Source organism: Cyclopterus lumpus, chromosome 25 (genome assembly GCF_009769545.1).
Source record: "Cyclopterus lumpus isolate fCycLum1 chromosome 25, fCycLum1.pri, whole genome shotgun sequence".
Classification (NCBI taxonomy): Eukaryota; Metazoa; Chordata; class Actinopteri; order Perciformes; family Cyclopteridae; genus Cyclopterus; species Cyclopterus lumpus.
Window position 1 is genome coordinate 12,067,319 of NC_046990.1, and position 14,765 is coordinate 12,082,083.

General features: G+C 46.0%; 1 protein-coding gene across 1 annotated transcript in view; it reads right to left on the reverse strand.

Annotated features, from left to right (window-relative positions):
• Positions 1-14,765, reverse strand: part of pear1 (platelet endothelial aggregation receptor 1) — a 37,524-nt gene that overhangs the window by 5,083 nt on the left and 17,676 nt on the right. Inside the window, exons 2-13 of the mRNA XM_034528565.1 lie at positions 11,890-12,000; positions 11,204-11,305; positions 11,023-11,123; positions 6,730-6,822; positions 4,405-4,651; positions 2,904-3,006; positions 2,530-2,666; positions 1,998-2,210; positions 1,734-1,908; positions 1,470-1,590; positions 1,167-1,330; positions 592-694 (exon numbers count right to left, since the gene is read on the reverse strand). Coding sequence (XP_034384456.1) covers positions 592-694; positions 1,167-1,330; positions 1,470-1,590; positions 1,734-1,908; positions 1,998-2,210; positions 2,530-2,666; positions 2,904-3,006; positions 4,405-4,651; positions 6,730-6,822; positions 11,023-11,123; positions 11,204-11,305; positions 11,890-11,996 — 1,666 coding nt within the window. The 5' untranslated portion in view covers positions 11,997-12,000. The remainder of the gene's footprint in view (positions 1-591; positions 695-1,166; positions 1,331-1,469; positions 1,591-1,733; positions 1,909-1,997; positions 2,211-2,529; positions 2,667-2,903; positions 3,007-4,404; positions 4,652-6,729; positions 6,823-11,022; positions 11,124-11,203; positions 11,306-11,889; positions 12,001-14,765) is intronic.

Genomic DNA, 14,765 nt, shown 5'->3' on the forward strand with positions numbered 1-14,765 from the left:
GAGGAGTTATGTTACTTTGAGGGTTTCCATTTTTATCCTACTTTTGAGGTGGTAGTTTTTTTACTGCATTTAACAGCTTCAATTAATACTTTGCAGGTTTTTAAAATGATAAATATCCAGCAGTATTTAAAATAGTCAGAATTAAATCCACCGTGACAGTAAAATGATACTTATACAATACGTATTACATCAGGATATATTAAAGAACAACACTCGGGGGGTCATTTATTTAACTTTTAATAGTTAAAGTGCTTTTTGATGATTTTACTTATACTTTTATTTGTGTTTTTATATTGCAGTATTTTCACTGAAGTGAAAGATCTGAATACTTTCTCCAACACTGAATGTGATATAATGAAATCAGATTCAGATATAAACCCTGTCATGTATTGTCCAATTTAAACAGCTTTTGCAGCCTTTGGTGCAGAGAAAAAATAAGTGTGTATTGAATTTGAGGCAATTTGAAGTCAACGGGGGTCCTTTAAGTCCGAGGACGGTAGAATCCGGATGAAGGAGTGGTTTAAAACCTGCGGTTCGTTAGTTGGTACCAAAGCCAAGCTGGCAGCGCCCTGGGGGGACGGCATCACTTACCCCACCAGCCGGGCAGACAGCGGCACTCCCCGCCGGTCGCCTGGCAGCCGTCGGCGTGAACACAATCACACCTCTTCAGGCAGCCTGGCCCGAACGTGCCCATCTGTGTGTGAGCAAATGCCAACGGGCAACACGGTGGTCAGAGGAATCTCTTCAACACTCGGCCGGCTCAGTCAGAGTCAGACGGAAGACGACGCTGGCGGAGACGAGAGGGGCTCGCCTCCAAAACGCAGATTAAAACATGCAGCGGGGGGCGTGAGGTGAGGGATGAAAAGATGAGTTTAAAACTGGTGGAATAATCCACTCCCTCTGCAGAGTCATGTGAATAGTACAATTTGTAGGTTTCAAAAATATATATATATATATATCTTTTTTTATAATCGTCTTCAAAGTTGATTTTATTGTCTCTTGGATTAAAGCTGCATAAAGAACAGACACTAAAAGGCCCTTTATTCTGTCTAGTTTGAGATGATCTGATGCTCTCCTGTGTACCACTTCATAAACAAAAGGGCAAAGCTACAAACAGGCAAAGCTACAAACAGGCAAAGCTACAAAGCCTCTATCCAGACACTTACCGTGCACGGCTGGTCACAGCGCGCCCCCTGCCAGCCGGCTGTGCAGGTGCAGGATCCATCTGCAGGATTACATTTGGCCCCGTTGGCACAGCGGCAGGTGGCGTTGCATCCCGGGCCCCAGGTCCCCTCGGAGCAGGGGGCGGAGCAGTCCGGCCCCCGCCAGCCTGCAGACACACCGAGGACCGTCAGCCATGTTGGATAGACTCTTCACCAATACCGCTCCAGTCGTGCATTCATCATCATGCAGTCATCAGTCTGTCAAGAGGTCAGACATTTCTCTCTTCCCTCGTCACATTGATTTACCCTCTTTGCAGAAACAAGTCCCGTCAATCGGCGAGCAGTCGACTGCGTTTTTACAGGAGCACCCCAGGGAGCAGTTCTTTCCATAGGTGCCACTTTTACAGAGACTCTCACAGTGAACCCCCTGCAATAATACAACAATATCAACTTTAATGAGGGCATTTAACCGGGGAGACAAATATACAATGAAATAAGTCATCTGAGCACAGAGAGTGAGAATATAAATGATTCATTTAACTCTGAATCTCGCTAAAGTCCCCCACTCACCGTGTAGCCGGGGGCACAGCGGCATTGCCCCGTGGCACTGTTGCACACCCCTCCGTTCACACACAGACACGGCTCCAGGCAACCGTGACCGTAGAAACCGTGGGCGCAGGTCTCGTTACAGAACAGCCCTGCCCACCCCGGTTGGCACGTGCACTCTCCTTTCATTGGGTGGCAGCTGAAAACGAAATGAGAATAGAGGCAATGTGAGGAAATCGCTGCAGACGTGTGAGGCCACGCGTGGGGGCTCAGGTGAGTGCAGCTCACCTGAGGGTCTGCTTGTCCTGGCAGAGGCACTTGCGTTCGCAGTGCATGCCGTATTTGCCCGGCGCACACATCCTGTCCCTGCAGTGCGGGCCGCTGAAGCCGGGCTCGCACAGGCAGCCTCCGTCGATGTTGTAGCAGCGCGCGCCGTTAGCGCAGTCACACACACCTTTGCAGTCCTGACCAAAGGTGCCCGCGGCGCACTCCTCATTACACCTGAGGGCAGAAGGTCGTATGAGACACGGAGGAGCTGCACTATCAGTCACGATGTTAGCCAAGGCTGTGTTTAGTCTCTAGTGTTAAATAGTTTAAATTCAATTATATTCAACGAAGAACTGCGACGGTTCACAGTTCAGTGACGAGATCTCATGAATCAGAATGCTCATATTAATATGTGTGGTGCATTAATACCGAAGGACATCAAATATATGAGCACGACAAAATACGACTCAAGACTGAGCATTTAGAAAGTTTTGTGTTCTTCTCTAAGACGGAACACACACACACACACACACACACACACACACACACACACCTGTTACCGGTGAAACCTTTAGCACACTGGCACTGTCCAGCTTCAGGGTCACATCTTCCCCTGTTGTGGCAGACGCACTCTTCAGCACAGTTTTGTCCAAACCTTCCCTCCGAGCACCGCAGCGTGCACACGGCGCCCTGCAGAGCAACGAGGAGAGAACTCATTTGAGTGAACGCTCCCCCGATGAGATCACCATCTCTTCTTCCAAATACATTTCTTATTACATCAGTGGAAAAAATGCCTGTCTCCAGAGATGACAGGTTGCCTTCAATGTATCTTTAGAAAAAAGTGTTTCCAAAGTTGGGAGAAAGCTGGAACACGACGGTCTAATTCAAAACCTCCACAGACGACATGCTTCAACTTGAGGAACGTACCGTCCATCCAGGCGGGCAATCGCAGATCCCTTTGCCTTTGCAGATGCCTCCATTCTGGCAGGGGCAGCGTGCCTGGCACTTCCTGGGACACGCCTTCTCACAGCTGGGGGGGGGCAATGCTTAATAACAGCTTAATGCACCACATTAGTCAAAAACGCGTGTCCTCCTGGGGCATTCCTCAGGACCTACGTACACGTTTTGGTTCGGTACAGTAAATTAACACAATAAGTGTTTTTAGGAGATTGTTTATTCAAGCATCCGCTACAGGTGTTAAGATATAAACTATGTTTATGACTTTGAATACCTTTGTGTCTCAAATGCTATGTAGACAACACATAACTTACCAAGTCACGGTACTAAATACTGTACTAAAGTAACGTTATTAAAGTACTGTACTTTATACTTTTACTGCACTACAATTAAAAGGAACATATAGTTATGTTTACTCCTTTTTAGTTTGATAATGTTAGTCACTGGGCAGAATTAGATCAATAATGCAAAATATAGTCAATAAATGATGATGTATTATAGAAGATAATACTTTAATGATCCCAGTGGGACATTCACAGCAACAGATACTAAGAAAAATATCTGAGTACGTAATTTTAGCTTTAAAATGTTACCATCTTGTAACTTTATAGCAGATTACAGACATTTAGTAGTCCGTACAGACCTCGTATTATATTCTAAAGCTCAAAAATAAGTTTTTAAAAAGGCGAGGTCAATAAAACATAACAGTAGCTCTGGTCACTGGAAGACTCCAACCAATCAGACGTCTTGGCTAAAACTACCTCTTGTTCAGTGTTGGATATTATATTTTCTAATACACCCTAGAGGGCAAAATAATACTTCAAATACACAATTCATGGAGGAGCTTTATCCAAAGATCACTGTTGCCAAGCCCCCATTCTTCAGATGACTGGAGCGTTGTTCACGTTGGCCTCAAAGAGGTTTCCACTCGTTCAGGGTTTTTATTGCTTACTCATCCTCAAGGTGAGTCATGGTTTAACTTTATGGGCAAACAAGTAACTCATAATAATAATAATAATAAATTACCATAATAACATGTGAAGTGTTTCCTCAATGAAATAATCGACTGTACAAACTGAACTTGACATTGTGTGAACCTCAGCTGTGTTTGAGTCTTAAATATAACTATTGGATGGATCGCCTTCTATTTTGTAAAGACATGCATGTTAATACCTGGACTTCCTTTAGCACAACAATGTCAACATGTGTGTTCTTTGGTTAAATATGATGGATTGACATGCAGCTCCTCTCAGGATGAACTGAGAGATGATCACATGACTTCTTGACAGCCACATGGCCTTCCCATCAGTAATATGCCAACACTATACCTGCTGTACATGATGTTAGCATTCAGCTCAAAGCATTAGAAATATTAAAACTGTGACAAGGGGAAACAAAATCAATATAACCGTTAGTTCTGAATCTCCTAATATGCTCCTGTTTAAATATTGATGCACGTCGGTGCACTCACAAGGTCCCAGTGAAGCCGTCCCGGCACGAACACTCTCCGGTTGCTCTGTCACAGGACCCTCCGGTCCCACACTTGCACCTCTGCATGCAGCCCGTCCCGAAGGAGCCGGCGGGACACGCCTCCTCGCAGTGGCGTCCGATGAAGCCCGGAGGACACTGGCACGTGCCCTTGGCGGGGTCGCAGAGCGCTCCGTTCTCACAGCTGCTCCGCTGACTGCAGCCCGGCCCCCAGTGTTGGTCATCGCAGGCTGAAAGGTCACAGGTCAAACGGTAGTTTATTGATGATGAAGTACACAACCGTCTTCTGGCTCTGGTTTTATTCACAAATGTCATTCAAATAGGAATCGTGTGTTTGGTTTAATAGATTTTATTTAATGATATAGTTTATTGGATCGGGCACCTCACTTCAAAACGTTTCTTCTCCAGAAAACCACCGTACCAGCACTACTCTGTACAAACACTTCTCACAGGGAGCTTCTTACTCTCATTTTCCAACCAGTCAACTTCCAGTAATTCTCCTCCTACTCTAAACACTGAGTCAAACCTAGAAATGAAATAAAAACACCGGGGGGGGGGGGGGGGTGAAGAGGTCTCAGTCCGCTGCCATCGGTCACATTTCTCATCGGTGCCGGACCTCATGGAGAACATGTGATATCCATCCAGCAGCACTGACACAAGGAGGGCGCCAGTGAAAACCCTGAATCAGCTTTCTTTATGTGGAGAGCAGGCATTGACCACGGCCCCCCCCCCCCCCCCCCCCCCCTCTGCTTCTACAATAATAACACGGAGGGGCAGAGCAGAGCCACATTTGGCCCGGAGCAAAGCGCGCTGCCACGGACGTTTTTTATTGGCTTCTTCTTCTTTGTTTGAATGAATCCTACCTCTGTGTCACGGTGAATAATGAGGAGCCATTATGTTTACTCAAGACATTCTTCACCCCGATGGGGGGCTTCATGTCAACATGAGCCGGCTTTCTCTCGCCTCCCTCAGATGCACTCAACTTAGCTTAAGTGTGTCTTACTTTGATTTAATTGTTCTAACAAAAGGCACCGATCAATCTGCCGGAGCAGTCGACACCGAAAAGGGAATTCGTGGCCAGGAGTTAGATGATTCATCCCGGTGACGGACTCTGAAGTCTCGATCTCAGGGTTAAAAGCTTAACTTCACTTCTGGGATGGCGATCCGAACATCCTACTAGACACAGTATCTGTGGGCATGTGAACCCACCATCTCTTCCCTCTTTGTGAGGAATGCACACTGGTGGGAACATTCTCGCCTTCCCCTGAGAATTGTCCAAGCAGTTTGTTTTTCTGCATGCGCACAAAGTCCACCAAATCTTTAGACTGCAGCTCACGGAAAGCTTGACATATTTGGACATGTTGCAGCTCCCATTGAGACACAAGTCCTGCTTTTCTCTTTCCTCAACGGTGTAGTTACCAACAGATTCCCATTCTCCACTCAGTGGTGGAGTACTTTAAGAAGTCAAAGTAATCTTTTGCTCCACGACAAAGGAGGGGGAGGAGGGGGAGGAGGGGGAGGGGGAGGAGGAGGAGGAGGGGTAGGGGGAGGAAGAGGAGGAGGAGGAAGAGGAGTGTAAGAAGAGACGGAGAGACCTGGTCCATGAGAGAGAGAGAGAGAGAGAGAGAGAGTGGGGTAACATTTTCCATTTCCCCTTCCCATCATCCCCGTCAAGACATCAGCCACTACCCGTTAGAGCTAATTCCCTCTTTCGGTGGAGGAATAGAAGGGGGGGGGGGGGGGGGGGGGGGGGGTGGAGGTGGGCGGTGTACCCAGCTCACTGTGTGGAGACGGGCTGAAGGTGGAACACGTGGTGATGGGAGAGCAGCTCTGGTTTCACACGCCACGTTGTTTAGGAGGTTGTGAGTCGGTGCCTTGAAGAACTCTTATATAACCATGTGTGCTGCCTTATTAGTTTATTAACGGGTAGAAGGTTTCTGTGGCTACGTTCAGTATATCACATAGTATTTAAGTCACATTGTTACTTTGTTATTATTATTAATGTTGAATAGTAACGGAGTAAGAGGTGGACGTGCAGCTCCTTCTGGTCTAGTGAACTGGCTTCTGGACCGAGGCCAACGTTGATGACTCATGCTGGTATGCGGTAATGCTGCCTGGCTGTTTCCATTGCAAAGGCCTTCTGTGGGTGATGGAGTGGTGCACCGTAAGATCAGCCACTGAACTAATGCCCGTTGTCTTTTCCTGTGTGTGTGTGTGGAGTTTGTTTGTGTGTGCGCCTGAAAAGAGAGAGCGGAAAGAGAGAAAGTGTTGGCAGGAGAAGCACACGAGACAGAAGACTGGTTCGTACCGCTGGAGCAGTCGTCGCCTCGCCAGCCTCCTTCACACTGGCAGCGGTCTGGAGCGACACATCGGCCGTGGACGCACTCCTTGGTGCAGCGAGCTGTTGATGAGAAACACACGTTGTAACGCTGTCTGGAGACATGCACCATGGTGCAGGTCTGTGGAGACATGCAGCCTGGTGCAGGTCTGTGGAGACATGCACCATGGTGCAGGTCTGTGGAGACATGCAGCCTGGTGCAGGTCTGTGGAGACATGCAGCCTGGTGCAGGTCTGTGGAGACATGCAGCCTGGTGCAGGTCTGTGGAGACATGCAGCATGGTGCAGGTGTCTGTGGAGACATGCAGCCTGGTGCAGGTCTGTGGAGACATGCAGCCTGGTGCAGGTCTGTGGAGACATGCAGCATGGTGCAGGTGTCTGTGGAGACATGCACCATGGTGCAGGTGTCTGTGGAGACATGCACCATGGTGCAGGTGTCTGTGGAGACATGCAGCCTGGTGCAGGTGTCTGTGGAGACCTGCACCATGGTGCAGGTGTCTGTGGAGACATGCAGCCTGGTGCAGGTGTCTGTGGAGACATGCACCATGGTGCAGGTCTGTGGAGACATGCAGCCTGGTGCAGGTGTCTGTGGAGACATGCAGCCTGGTGCAGGTGTCTGTGGAGACATGCACCATGGTGCAGGTCTGTGGAGACATGCAGCCTGGTGCAGGTGTCTGTGGAGACATGCACCATGGTGCAGGTCTGTGGAGACATGCAGCCTGGTACAGGTCTGTGGAGACATGCAGCCTGGTACCGGGTACCATTCACAACGAGTGAATGAAAAAAAAAGAAGTTTTTATTTTTAAGTCGTAAAAATGTTTTATTTTGAAAAAAGACCGGATACATCCGTCTCTCACGACTTTGCGGAATACGTCGCACATCTCAAGAGGTCACGTATTACGTAGACGTGACCTCTCACACTGAGTTACGGAGCAGACCGGATGTAACAACACTCTGAGTTACGGAGCAGACCGGATGTAACAACACTCTGAGTTACGGAGCAGACCGGATGTAACAACACTCTGAGTTACGGAGCAGACCGGATGTAACAACACACTGAGTTACGGAGCAGACCGGATGTAACAACACTCTGAGTTGGAGCAGACCGGATGTAACAACACACTGAGTTACGGAGCAGACCGGATGTAACAACACTCTGAGTTGGAGCAGACCGGATGTAACAACACTCTGAGTTGGAGCAGACCGGATGTAACAACACTCTGAGTTACGGAGCAGACCGGATGTAACAACACTCTGAGTTACGGAGCAGACCGGATGTAACAACACTCTGAGTTACGGAGCAGACCGGATGTAACAACACGAGATGAACCGGCTCGTTGCAGGTAAACAAGCTCAGGCCACTAATTCGGCATCTTGGTGAGTTGTATTTTTATGCACTTTATGCCGGTCGTATTCGACTGAATACTGAAGATGTAATGTTGTTATTGTGTTCATTTTATTAGAGTTACTCTTCTATCTTTACACACACACTGGTTATTAGTTTTATTAGTTACTCTTCTATCTTTACACATAACACTGGTTATTAGTTTTATTAGTTACTCTTCTATCTTTACACACACACTGGTTATTAGTTTTATTAGTTACTCTTCTATCTTTACACACACACTGGTTATTAGTTTTATTAGTTACTCTTCTATCTTTACACACACACACTGGTTATTAGTTTTATTAGTTACTCTTCTATCTTTACACACACACTGGTTATTAGTTTTATTAGTTACTCTTCTATCTTTACACACACACACTGGTTATTAGTTTTATTAGTTACTCTTCTATCTTTACACACACACACTGGTTATTAGTTTTATTAGAGTTACTCTTCTATCTTTACACACACACTGGTTATTAGTTTTATTAGAGTTACTCTTCTATCTTTACACATAACACTGGTTATTAGTTTTATTAGAGTTACTCTTCTATCTTTACACATAACACTACTGGTATTATCACAAATGTCCTTTAGGCCGTTAAGGGAATCAATTGGAACACTAATAACTCATTTAATCAACTTGCTATCTGCTACTTCTTCTTGAAATATAACGTTCCAATAATGTGGATGTTACTATATTAACTTTTTGTGAAATCCCCAAGATACTAATTAACTAACGATTGCTTGTTAGTTAATAAAAAAAAGGGTGCAATGATCATTAATATTACTAAAGACCACAGTGTTCATTCTTTTTCTAAAGGGCAATATTTCAAGGGTGTTAATTGAATGAATAGTGTATTGAACTGAATGTGTTCCACCCATCTTAAACAGTTGTGTCCCTCTTAAATGTTTCTGCTATGAAGTTAACATGCGTTCATGACTGCAGAACAATAGTGTTGTTACACTAGGCAAGTGTTTTAGAACCAATGTTGACAGAAAAACACAGTGTGCTTTTAAATAAACAATCATTTAACTGATTCTTTAGTTCTCTAGTTTAAGCTGTTTGAAAACTAGCGTCTGTGGGATCTAAGAAAAGGCTTTCCATCCAAGTGTAATTATATCTAATGATATGCATTTAGGAAATAAAGAAACAGTGAGTCAAATGTTGAAGGCTGAGATATTTCAATTATGAAGCTGAAAACAACGGATTCTGCTTTTCTGATGTCCGTACACACACACACACACACACACACACACACACACACACACACACACACTTAACCAAGAATGCATATTTTCTCTGCCGAAATGAAAACATTTATCTCCAAATTGTCCGTTTTTGGAGCACGAGGCACAGAAACCTTGTTATTACCATCGTGCACAGATGAGCTCATCCAGTGACGAATGTTCTCAAGCCTTGCGTCCATGTATGGTTTGACTTTATTAATATACGTCACAGCAAACTGTTGACTTCTGCATCAGTTTGGTATTTTCAGACAGCGAACTACCTGTTGTTTATTTATAGTGGCTAAAGGTAAGATTGGGCTCCGGGTTACTTTAATCTCAGGATGTAGGAATGCAAAAACCAAATGGAGTCCAATAGTATTGTAGTCTTTAGAGTATTCATCAGAACCGTAGTGTTGGAGTCAAGCAGAGGGAGTTGGCTCTGGTATTCTAGTTCCTATCATCAGTGCCACCCTTCTGGAATCATCAGGAACAGCTGCTGGAGTTCTGTGAAAGCCTTGAACTAAAGATGATCATGCAGAGGGTTTCCATTGTGTCAGAGCACACACAGTTGGGTTTAAAGTTCCCGTAGCAGCATGAGAAGCCCCCGGGGGGAACAGCCCATAATTACAGTGTCGTGTGCCACTTATATTGACGATGCATCTTGCATGGAAAAGTCAAAAAGGGCATTTTGTTATTGTGCTGCATTACACAGTCTCCTTCACATGGGCACCAATGGCTGTATCAGACTATTCATATATGAATTGTGTTTTTTGACTTGATATATTCTTGGAGTATTTGTTGATTTGGATAACTCTTCATTATTCTGTTCGTTGGCTTGCTGTCCTGCTGATGTAGCACACCCGTGGGTGGGACCTGGGCGTAGCTACTTTGAGGTCACTGAGGTCATGTCCTCAGGATTTCTTCTTTTCTACTACGGAGACGTGTAACATTCTATAAATAAAAAGCAACACTTACCAAGCTGATTCCAGTATGTTTATATATATATATATAGCTGCATATTTAGATTTGACTATTTTAAGATTGCTCTTGATGCTTAGAAGCGATCTCAAAAACGTTGAAATGTTAATCTTCAAATAGCCTCACCGTCCCTGTTCAATCAACACATAACGTACGTATTCAGCCTTTCTCTAACTTAATATAAATGATGCATCTGTTCATGTTGGTTCATATGAAACATCAAATAACATGGGAATGGGGGGGTTACTTCAGCTCAGTTCATTGTGGATACTGGGTCTGGTCCTGTGCGGAACAATAATAATACTAATAATACTAATACTAATGCATTCTATTTGTAACAAGACTATATGAGACTACTCTCTTTGGTACCTCTGTACCTGACCAATAGAGAAACATACTGATGTAATGATGGAGACCTCTTAAGCTGAACACTCAACCGTGATCCTTAGGGAGCTGGAATTAAACATTAAACTATATAATAGTATAATCCGATAAATATAGTATACGTAAATATTGAGCTTGTATACTTGACTTTGCAGGCGAGGGATTTAAAGGTGATGGCGTCTACAAGCCTCTGAACTCTGACCCCAAACTATAAGTTCTTCTCAACAACTGTTCCAGCTTTCCTTCCGCTCGTCTCAGGGATTTGAAAGGAAGAAGATTACTCACGGACACACTTGTCTCGGCTCTCGTAGTAGCCCGGGCAGCACTGGTATCTCTTACGGTGGTCTGTCTTCACCGCCTGCCTGTAGGCCGTCTTGTAGGTGATCCTGAAAGAATAACAGGGTCAGACAGGACGCCGGACCCCCCAGAGAGGACAGGAAGTCAGCCGCCACAGGAAGAGAGCTACCTGTGGCGCATGCATCTGTAGGAGGTCCGAGGGTCGGAGCAGGGCTCCTCCGTCACGTGGTCGTAGGGGTGCGAGTACGACTCCTTCACTGAGGTGGTGAAGCTGAAGAGGACATTACAAATACTGTCAGTCATCCACATCCATGGGCCTGATGAATGGCCCCCTTTAACAATGCATCAATAGAGTTGTTTGGCCTCTAGTTTGATAATCTGTTCATCATTTCTAAAATACTCTATCAAAACATTTTTTTAAATGTTAGGATTTAAGGCTTTTCTTTTTCAAATGACACAGAACTGAATATATTTGGGTTTTGGACCAATGTTCAAATAAAAAAAGCAATCTGAATAAATCTCCTTTGGGAAAAGCTTTCAGGCATCAAGCAGTTGATCGTCTGCAGAAAACAATCAGCGGATTGATCAGTCGTGGAAAAAATGATGAATCCAAATACAAAACTAAAACATTACGGTCAAATCAAAGTTCATGAAGTGTAACAGAATGAGCTCAGAGGAAGAAAAGAGACTAAGTGTTGAAAAACGTTCCCTTTCTTCAGATTTAGGTGATTTTGAAAGGATTCGAAAATGTCAACCAGCAATCTGCTTTTTGTCTTAAAAGTTAAATTCCTGTGATGATTGAATGTCTTGAGCATCCCGTGATGAAACAATACAACATGTCACCGTGAGCCTCACCTCTCCCACAGGCTGCACACGTTCGGGTCTCTTGGGTTCAGAGAGTAGCTGAGGCCCATCAGGGAGCTCAGAAGCAGCAGTGCGGCGGAGCTCTGCAGAGCCGTCATGGTCCTGAGGGGAAAAACACTTTATTACCACTTTATTACAAAATATGTGACGGACACAATAAAGGAAACATTGGCACGATGCAAAGCAATTTGTTGAAGGTGATGTTTTTAGTGCCTTTTTTTAAATGAGGTTTTCTGAGGTCGTTTAATTTGATTTCACTGTATTGAAATTATCAGCGGTCCAACTCAAAAAACAATTTTGAAACCTAAAATCCAAACGAAGGTGAACGTGTTTTTGAAGTTTCTTTACCGAGTGACACATCGGAGTAACGAAGCAATAACACACATGGAACATCTTCCACACACAGATGGAGGGGGAAGAAGTTCCACTCTCTGCTCTCGACTAGAGATTTACAATCATCGTTTTTGTTTTTCATTTACTATAATTAACATTTCACTGCGTGGCAGATAATAAAAAGAAAGCTGGTTCTCCGTACCTATAAAATGTTAAAGAGTTTGTTAAATGCTCAGCAGATTTGAAGCGTGACGCCGTCCCAACGGGGTTCACAAGACACGGGCATCAGGACACAACCGACAGCAGCAGGAAGAAAGAACCAGAGAGGAGATCAGAGTCCAGAGAGGGGACTCCCTCCTTCATCCTGAACCCTATCAATCAGAGCTGCAGAGAGGCCTCCCCTCACTGCGCCGGCATCTGGATCCCATCAGCGCATCGGCCCAAGAGAGCGCCTCGGCACGGGGACCCTGTTGGGCTCTCAGGGCGCAAAAGGGAGGCCGTGTCTATTTCCTCCTCACAAACATCCAATGGAAACCAGCAGCAGGCCAGCAGGCCAGCAGGCCAGCAGGCCAGCAGGCCAGCAGGCGTGAGCCGTCTGGTGAAAGCGTCGCAAAGAAACGCCACGTTGAGCCGGAGTCGGTCTGTTTTCCCAACGAGTCATTACTGTTCCAGGGCTTCTCATGTCATGTACTCGTGACCCGGGGAGACTTCTGATGTAAACACCCATCAAGATTATGTTCTTCATGAAGAAACATCTCAGATCTCAGAGGGAGGAACAACAAATGTCTCTTACTGGTGAAACGTCCATGAAACTGTCTTCAGAGTTCAGTTAAGGCAACTCAAACTTTAGTGTCCGTCTAATAGTTAAATATACTTCAAGCTGGACCAAAACTATGAGCAAACACACTTTTCTTTCACACTTAAAGCACACACTCATTTTGGAGGAAACGTCCTTTAGCACACACACACACACACACACACACACACACACACACACACACTCCCATGTGGATTGCGTGCCCTCTAAATCACAGGGTTAGCTAGGAGGTTAGTAGGAGTTAAGTTAAGTTGACTAAAAAGGAGAACTATGTGATTTAGAGATTTGAGCCAATAGTTTCATCATTTCACTGTCAATGTGTTTCAACCCGATGTTTATGTTTATGTTATGTCCTCCACGTCATCAAGTGGTGGTGGAGAAACATATTCTCCCCCTTTAATGCACATATTTGTGTTTTAAGTCAGTTGCCTGGCTTGGTGAATAACATGCCTCTAATAGCGCCACGGTCAGCAGTTCAATTCCCATCAGAGACACTTCATGCACACAAAATGTGTTCTTTATGGTACTTTGCAGAACACTAAGTCCATCAGAATATGGATTATTTGAGATTTTAGTAGAAGCAGTCCCCATAAACACCACTGCAGTCAATCAGACGCTTAATGAACTTCTGTGTTAAGTGTCCAGTGACTTGTTATCGCTGTTGGAGATTTGGCACGTGAGGTTGCAGCGTGAATCGGTGCAGACATCGTGTGCGTCTGATGAACGGCCCGTTACGACTCTCCTGCCCTCTGCCAGCAGTTAATTCACTCAGAAAGTTGAGCCACAAAAACAGAACGTTTACGAGGACGAGCATATGGCTTTTATTGGGAGGAGTCATCAACTTCACCAGCCACTGCGGGTAAATATTTTTCATTACCTTCTTTTCATTTTAATTGTGCTTCATTAGGAGAGAGGCTTCAAACCGCAGTGGGAACGGAGCTAAATGAGTGCAGAGGCAGTTGTTTTGAAGACCAGCTCCGATGTTCTGTGGGTTACCTTCAGGGGGGGGGGGGGGGGGGGGGGGGGGGGGGGGGGGGGGGGGGGGGGGCTCCATGTGGAGGTATCATCAGATGGGGGGGGCTCCATGTGGAGGTATCATCAGATGGGGGGGGCTCCATGTGGAGGTATCATCAGATGGGGGGGGGCTCCATGGGGAGGTATCATGAGATGGGGGGGGGGCTCCATGTGGAGGTATCATGAGATGGGGGGGGGGGGGCTCCATGTGGAGGTATCATCAGATGGGGGGGGGCTCCATGTGGAGGTATCATGAGATGGGGGGGGGGCTCCATGTGGAGGTATCATCAGATGGGGGGGGGGGGGCTCCATGTGGAGGTATCATCAGATGGGGGGGGGCTCCATGTGGAGGTATCATGAGATGGGGGGGGGGCTCCATGTGGAGGTATCATGAGATGGGGGGCTCCATGTGGAGGTATCATGAGATGGGGGGGGGGGGCTCCATGTGGAGGTATCATGAGATGGGGGGCTCCATGTGGAGGTATCATGAGATGGGGGGGGGGGGGGGGGCTCCATGTGGAGGTATCATCAGATGGGGGGGGCTCCATGTGGAGGTATCATGAGATGGGGGGGGGCTCCATGTGGAGGTATCATGAGATGGGGGGGGGGCTCCATGTGGAGGTATCATGAGATGGGGGGGGGGGGCTCCATGTGGAGGTATCATCAGATGGGGGGGGGCTCCATGTGGAGGTATCATGAGATG